Source organism: Zootoca vivipara, chromosome 6, assembly GCF_963506605.1.
Source record: "Zootoca vivipara chromosome 6, rZooViv1.1, whole genome shotgun sequence".
In the NCBI taxonomy this organism is placed as follows: domain Eukaryota; kingdom Metazoa; phylum Chordata; class Lepidosauria; order Squamata; family Lacertidae; genus Zootoca; species Zootoca vivipara.
Window position 1 is genome coordinate 65,965,814 of NC_083281.1, and position 8,014 is coordinate 65,973,827.

General features: G+C 45.5%; 1 protein-coding gene across 1 annotated transcript in view; it reads right to left on the reverse strand.

Moving 5' to 3' along the window:
* The window catches only part of TOX3 (TOX high mobility group box family member 3), a 101,903-nt gene extending 96,224 nt beyond the window's left edge, over positions 1 to 5,679 (reverse strand). Inside the window, exon 1 of the mRNA XM_035120017.2 lies at positions 4,974 to 5,679. Within this exon, the coding sequence (XP_034975908.2) occupies positions 4,974 to 5,075 (102 nt within the window). The 5' untranslated portion in view covers positions 5,076 to 5,679. The remainder of the gene's footprint in view (positions 1 to 4,973) is intronic.
* Between the last annotated feature and the right edge of the window lie 2,335 nt (positions 5,680 to 8,014).

Consider the following 8,014-nt stretch of genomic DNA (forward strand, 5'->3'; position numbering starts at 1 on the left):
ATGGTTCTTCCTGGTTACAGAGCGTAAGCAGGTAAAGGGTCACCACAGTGTAGCTATATAGCCAAGCCTCGCACTGCAAGCTATACAAGCATCCATTGGCCATCTGCTCCTTCTTTTATCTGTACCATCTATTTACCCAACTGTGGTGTTTGCATTGAATGTTTTAGATAACTGCAGCTGCAGAAACTCATTTGCTGTGCCTTGTCTTGTGAAACATCATCTGTATTATTGCTCTCGCTCTCCCCACCTCCCCCAAAAATGTCTATTTATGAAAGCAGTGTGCCACAGCCCACAGCAATTTAGCTTATGCCACATACAGTACAGTGTTTTTCCAGATCAACCCAGTTGTTTGAGAGTGTGTGAGAGGGGGGTAGCAAATACATAATGTCCCCAAAAGGACATCAACATACTCATGGTGGCATCGCATGGTGGCATATCAGCCTGTCAGCTACTATCCCTCAACTGATCATCAGTTGTAGTGTGGGAGAGATACACTTAGAACCCACTGCCACCTGCTTCTCTCCCCCTACGTACCATCATTCATGTGTTTTATAGATTTATACGCCACCCTTCAATATGATTGTTCCAAAGCAAGCTTTAACAGAGAAGTTTTAACAACACATGGCACGATAATATAATGCAGGTGGAAACATTCTCAAAAGCTCAACAGAGTTTGTGTGCCAGGGAAGAGGGCATACTTCAGAGGTAGCATGCAAGCCAAAGTCAGAAGCTTAGCCCCTGGCATCTCTAGTTAGAAAAGTGGTTGGGAAACTTGTGACCAGATGTCCAGATGTTATTGGACTCCAGTTCCCATCAACCACACCCAGCATGGTCAGGGGTGATGGGAATTGTAGTCCAGCCATATCCAGAGGGCCACAGGTTTCACACTTCTGAGTTAGAAGGATCAAGTAGCAAGTAATGTGGGGGGAAAAACATCTGCCTCAGACCCAGAAGAGCCATTGCTAGTTAAGAGTGAAATATACTGGTTTGAACAAACAAAAATTCTGGTCTGGTGTAAGGCAGGTTCCTGTGCTTCCCTCTGCTCCTTGCTGTATGTTTTTCCATGGGAGGGAGAAGAAAAAAAAATCTGTCCTACTAGATTGGTGCAACAGTATTTATTTGGCTATAAACCAGATGAAGCACCAATCCTGATGAGATTTGACTGGTTTGGGAATGGACCTGCAAATGCAAACTTCTCAAACCCGTAACTCTGGAACAACCCCATCAACTTCACCTTATCATCAAACAGGACTGAATTTACACGTTACAATGTCTTAATATGGTACACTAGAAATGTAGCAAGGATGAGGCAAGGAGAAAGCCACTCAATCCCTAGTAGTCCATATACTGTACAACCCAAATACCATTAACATCTTAACTATAGACACATACAATAATGCCTTGCACAATTGCCTAGCCTCAGACCATTCACTCTAAATAAGGAATTTAAGCCATACCCCCAAAATAAGCCATAGTGATAGGCAGTTTAACTTTGTAGGTTAAACCAGGTATCCCCAAACTGCGGCCCTCCAGATGTTTTTGGTCTACAACTCCCATGATCCCTAGCTAGCAGGACCAGTGGTCAGGGATGGTAGGAATTGTAGTCTCAAAACATCTGGAGGGAAGCCTGCTCTGACCCATTCTAGACACACACAAATGATGTATTTTGTGTTATTGCCCATTGCATTCATATGTAGAACCATATGTAGAAGATTGTCCTCCCTACTACGTTGCCAGTCAATATTGCTGGCCTGTTCTTAAGCTATGCAATGACCACAGCAGGAGTGCCAACTTGAACAAAATATTGAGGGGGGGGGCATTCAGGTAAGTCCTGTCCTGCATAATTGATCACATGCTGTGGCACACGTACACCATTTGAATGGCAATGCCTGTCAGCTGGGGGGCAGCCCCCCAAAAAATGTTTTCTTGGGTGGGCCAAAGAGACATTGGCCCCTAGGAGTTGGTTCCTATGGACCACACTGATTTTTAATGCAACTACTAACATTGCTGCAACATTGCTACAAATAGTGGATACACATCTTAAGAACATCAGCTAATAGCTACGTATGTAAAAATACACTAATGCAAAGGCATTTTCGATGACAAAGCAACCAGGAGCAGCTTGGATGAGCTCAGCAAAAGAAAGAAGCAAGGTTTATCTGAACAAGTCATCAACCACCTAACCATCTGTGGTTTAAAACTACATTTAAAACTCATTCTGTATATGAATCAGAATGAGATTTGCAACCACTGCCTTCAAACTGTTTACCCTAGAGTAAACCCATAGGTTAGCAGACTTACTTTTAAAAAGTGCAATAAAATTATTGTCTTAACATCCTGATCCTAAACACATTTTGTTACAAAGCTTATTGATTTCAATGATCTTTATTTCAAAGTGTGTTTAGGATCACAGCCCAACTAATATCCATCCTCCACCTTAATTGCAAGTTGGTAATACAAGTGTTGTTTTTTTAACAGGGGCAGGAAAAGTGCAACAGAGTTAATAGCTTCCTACCAGTTTAGTGTTTTTTTTGTTTGGTTTGGTTTGGTTTGGTTTGGTTTGGTTTGGTTTTGAGGAGATTGGTGTTCTAAGAAATGGTATCCAACAGCAGTTTCACACTTTCCTTCCTAGTGATGCTAAAGATACAATATAACATTATTTAAAAGGTATCTACAATTGGTCCATTTCTGCAGATTTCTAATTTTGGAGCCATTCACATGTTGTAGAGGCACATAGCAAACAAAGAAGAATGTACACATTGTCTTTTCATTATCACCAAGGATAAATAGCCAAACAAAAAATATGGCTGGTATATAGTTTAGTTCAAAAATGTTCATGAATTAATACAAAGTGCAGCAAACATTTAGCCATTCTCTAAATGATGGTGACTTTATACATTTGGCTGCCCTAACAAGTGACTTTGCAGAGTTATTCAGAGCATATTGAAAACTCTTAAAAAATCAAAGCCCCTAATTGGTGTTAAGAGTCCCTCCTCTCTCTCTCTTTTTCCTTTTTCATACTATCAAGGCAGCAGCGTGCTCATATTCTCAGTGGTGTATGTCCCAAGAGCAAGCTCAGGCATGCATTCTCCAGGAGCAGCTTAACAAAACCTTGGTGAAAAGGAATTGGTATGCTTCGGCTACATGGAACAAGGCAAACACCAGTTCCGCTTCCATCAAACATGACCACCATGCCTGACCAAGCACATTTGAAAACAGAGCCTTCTTAAAAGAAGAGCTTGCTTTGGTGACATGCTTTTCTCAAGAAACCTCCTAGTAAGAAACTTTTGATAACCTCAGATATTGTTTTGAAAATTCCGTCTTCCCACCACTGACCAATTCCTTTTTCTCATGCATTGCCTAGGTAATCATCATTACATTCTTCATTCAGTTAACCATTTGCACAGTATCTCAACAGGCAGTATCTCACAAGGGGCCCCAGAGGCTGGGCAAATGCAGCATGGTGGAGGAGGAGGAGAGAGACAGCTAGCCGTGAAAGGGATCTTTATATACATGTATGAAGGCCCCGTGCTAATAGCTATTGACACAGCCTAATGCAAACAGTGAAGTCCCTTTCAGAATAGCATGAGTCACCATGTCTCTCTTTAAGTTTGCATTTCCCTGTTCCTTCCTGGTTGTTGGCAAAAAACAGACTAGCTGTGGTTGAAACATTTTTATTATTATTACAGTATTTGTAAAATGCATTTAGGGTGGGGAGTGTCCTTCTGCTGACTGCTGCTGCTGCTGCTACATCTGCCTTCTCATGTATAAACTGCCACAAGAAAGATGTAAATAAGCCATGGAGCTAAGTCACCAACAGCTTCTATCTGGCAGACAAACAAGTCAAATGAAACAATTCGCTTGCTTTGTAATGTTAGCAGGCAAGGAATCATGCGTCCACTGAACCAATTCCCACTTGGAATGACCTTTGGCACCCAGATCCTAAACAGATTTTTTTCTGGGATGTGTATCCCACGGATTTCAATAAAACTCCACACAAGCATGCTTTGTCAGAACTAATGCCTTAGTTAATGTCTTAACTGTGGCGGAATGTGAAGAAAGTGGGACCCAAATGACTTGGGGGGGGGGGGAGTGGGCAGCAATGCACAATCTCTGATCAGCATTACATTTTATCATACTCTAAATACCAAGAAAAGAAATAGATCTGACTTTTTTTAAAAAAATTAAGATGTTTTTTTAAAAATAAATACAACCCAACAAACAGAAAGAAAGAAAGAAAGAAAGAAAAGAAAAGAAGAAAAGAAAAGAAAAGAAAAGAAAGACAGACAATAGTGGCAGCTGCTCCCTGGCTGCAATTCCCAAAGTACTTCTTAGAGCCTCAGCAAAAACTGCCCATTGTTCCAGGGATTCCAAGTAAAGCAGAAAGCAGCATCTTTGCAAACTGCACAAGCCCATTTTTGCCCGGATACACCATGCACACACTTTCCCTTCATCAGCAATTTCCCCCACGGCCAATGAAACAGTAGCTATTCCACAAGCCCTACATTTGTATTTGTGTGTGTGTGTGTGTGTGCTTTATTTCAAAAGAATTGTGAGGAAATGATAAGGGATTATCCCTCCAAAGTTGGGGAGGGGGAGTAGTAGCAACAGCAGCAACAACAACAACAACAACAACAACAACAACAACAACAACAACAACAGGAGCCAGAGATGGCTTTTTGTACAGGCCATGGAAAGGAGCAGCGAGGCGGGTAGCGTTGGAGAGAACACTTGAGAAAGTTTTGATTAAAAAATTGCTGCCCCATTTAACAGCAGGGAAAGAAAGTTTCAGTAGTTGCAGTGCCCTTTCCCCCTCGTTCCACCTTCCCTCCCCCCCAAAAAAACTAAAACAAAAATATACTACCGCAAAACAGAGCACTACCAGGCACAATATTATGAGGAAAACTAGAGAGGCACACCAGAAACAAAGGTATAAAACAAGAAAAGTGGGGAGGAATTAGAGAAGTAGTCACCTTGTTGTAGTTGTAGTAACCCAAACACTGGGCAAAGTCCAGATTGGAAGGGTCTCCAGGAAGGGAGCTTCCAGATGCAGCAGGATAAAATCTTACATCCATGTTGAAGGGATAGGGGGGGGGGGTTGTTTGGGGCAGGGGGGTGGGAAAGGAAGGGGGTGTTGGATGGAAGAAGAATTAAAGAAAGGAGGTCCGTGTGGTCCAAAAAGGGGTGAAGTTCTGAGAGGCTCTCAATAGATCCACCTTCCAAATAAAATAAAAAATTAAAAAGTGCCCGGGTTTGGAGGGAAGAACGTTGCTCAAGTTGTTTGGGAATCTGCAAGAAGTGGAAAGAGGCGAAGCTTCCTGGAGGACAAGGAGGGAGGGGAGAGGAGGGAGAAAGAGGGGGGGGCAAAAACAAACAAGGGATGGGATGATAGAGACGGGGGAGGGGAGGGGGCAGAGCGGCAGGTGAGCCGAAGGCGGGGAAGGAGAGGCACAGGTGAGGCGAAGGTGAGGGGAGAGCAAGAAGGGGGAGCCTCTCGCGCCTCTGGAGAAGTGGGGCGAAAGCTTTCTCTCAGTCCTTTCTCTCTCTCCCCCCCACCCCCTTCCAATGGCAAGCCCCCGGGTTTCGCCTCTCTCTCTCTCTCTGCCTCCAGAACCAGCTGCACCACACAAAGAAGCCACGCGCCCGGCTCTGAGGAGAGAAAGAAGCAGAAGCAGCGACTCTCTCGGCTTCTCTCTCTCTCTCGGCCCCCTCCTCCCGCCTGCCTCAGGAGAGGGGGGAACGGCGACCGGGCGCGCGGGCGGGCGGGCGCGCGCTCCGCCGCCGAGGCAGCCGGCGCAAGGGTCTCTCTCCCCCTGTGTGTCTCTTTCTTTTCCCTTCCCCTCTTCTGGAAGCGACTGTTTTGTGTGTGGAGAGAGAGAGAAAGGGCAGAGGAACTCGTGAGGGGAGAAAGAAGGCGGCAAAGAAAAGGAGCCCCGGCGGCAGGCAGCTTCGCTGTCTCCAAGCACACACACGCCCCAAAAGTGCTCCAAAAGCGGGGCGACGGTAGCGGCTGCTCTTGGCACCGCCCAACTTGAATGAGGCCGAAGGGGGGACTTGGTGGTGGGGTCGCCGAGTTCTTCGCCGCCGCTTCGCTTTCTGGCAGTACTGCCCCCCCCTAATTTTTTTATAGCTTTCTCGTTCCCTTCAGCAGCACACCGCCGAGGAGGGTTGCCTCGCGCGCGCGTCCAAAGGGGCCGGGACCCGCTCGCTTCTCTCTCCCCACCCACCCCCGACCCCCGCGCGCTCCTTGGCCGGCCAGCCGGCCGCCAGGTTGAGGGAGAGAGAGAAAACCGAAGCGCACGTGCACAAAGGAGGGGAGCCGCGGAGGGGGGCGGGAAACAAGTGCACATGTGAATGGGGACCGTTGGTCTATTATGCACCGCAGTCAGAACTTTCGGCAGTGCTTTGCTGCGGGGTTGGGGTTCACTCCTCTGAGCTTGCCAGGGGAGGGGAAATGAAGAGAGTGTAATACACGTGTATGTCTGAAGCAGCTTTTCTGTTGGTAGAGAGGAAGAGGGTAGGCTGGCTCTCAGGCAGGCATCTGAAGGGAAGCCTTTGTAACCCCTTGAACGTGGGAGCTGGGTAGAGCATCCCAAAGCCAGCTTTTACTTGGTGTTGCCTCCAATCTAACGCTCCTCCATCCATTTCACTCGCGGTCTTTTGTTGCTTTAACAAATTTGTCCTTTAACAAATAAAGGAAAGTGGTAGGTGGGAGCAGGAGTGTTGAGCATCTAACCTCCGCAGGTTCGTTTTATACATGTGCTCTGTGTACCTGGAGTGCTTCCCCACCCCCCAGAAACCCAGCATGGAGAAAATGTGATAGACAGCTGGATATATGGGGCTCTTTCAAACATCATAACAAATGTATTCAGGTGATACACACATAATCCTGCTCCCCACTGTTATATATGAATACACTCGATGATGAAACAAGTAATGTGCATTTTTAAAATTTATTTATTGCATTTATCCTGCCTTTTTCTCCAAGGAGTTCAAGGTGGTACACAAGGTCCTTCTCCCCCTCCTCATTTAATCGCCACAACAACCCTGTGAGGTATCCATGCCCCAGTGGGGGATTTGAACCCAGGTCCTAATCTGACTCTTAACTTCTCTCTGTGGTGTTCATCCATACATTGAAATCTCCATAGGTGCTGCAGCCAACAACTGCTGGGTGTGCATGAACATGCACGAAACAAGAAGCATTCTCAATGAATTCTCAAAATAACATGAATCTTCCATGCAGGATGGTGCTCTATACTGGGAGAGGCCATTGGGTCATCTAGCTCAACCCTGGAACAGCAGGAGATGCCCTACCTGGAGATGCCAGTGATTGAACATAGGACTGTACAGAGTCAGATCATTGGTCCATCTTGCTCATCATTGTCTACATAAGAACATAAGATGAGCTTGCTGGAACAGCCCAGAGGCCCACCTAGTCCAGTATCCTGCTATCACAGATACCAGTACTTGTGGAAAGCTAGACATGAGCACACAGCACTCTGCCCACCTGTGGTTCCTGAAAACTGGTAACTACCCAGACTAGCAGAAGCTCTTCAGGGTTTCCAACTTTCCTAGCCTTACCTGGAGACACCAAGAATTGAACCTGGGACTGCCACGCTATGGTCCCAAACCATACATTTACTTGTGTAATCATTTTTAAGTTAATCAGATCCCTCCTCAGCCTTACATTCATTTCAACAAGAAAAGTTTGGCAGAACCATATCTAGTGCAGCTATTTTGTGGAAGCACATCAGTGCATTTCCATTTTAAAAGGACCATTTTCATACATCCAGGTCCACCCTTCCACACACATTTAGCATCACACAAAAGCTTAACAACAGCATTTCTTTTTCAGTGGCCAACTATAGAACAATGGGGGTAATGAGGGCACTTCCTCATTGACCAGACAAATACTGTATTTGGTATTTCAAACATTTCAAGTGCTCTGGTTTTCCTAGAAGATAACAACAGAATTTTCAGGGCGGAAAGGAAGTTAAGAAAATAAAGCCCACTG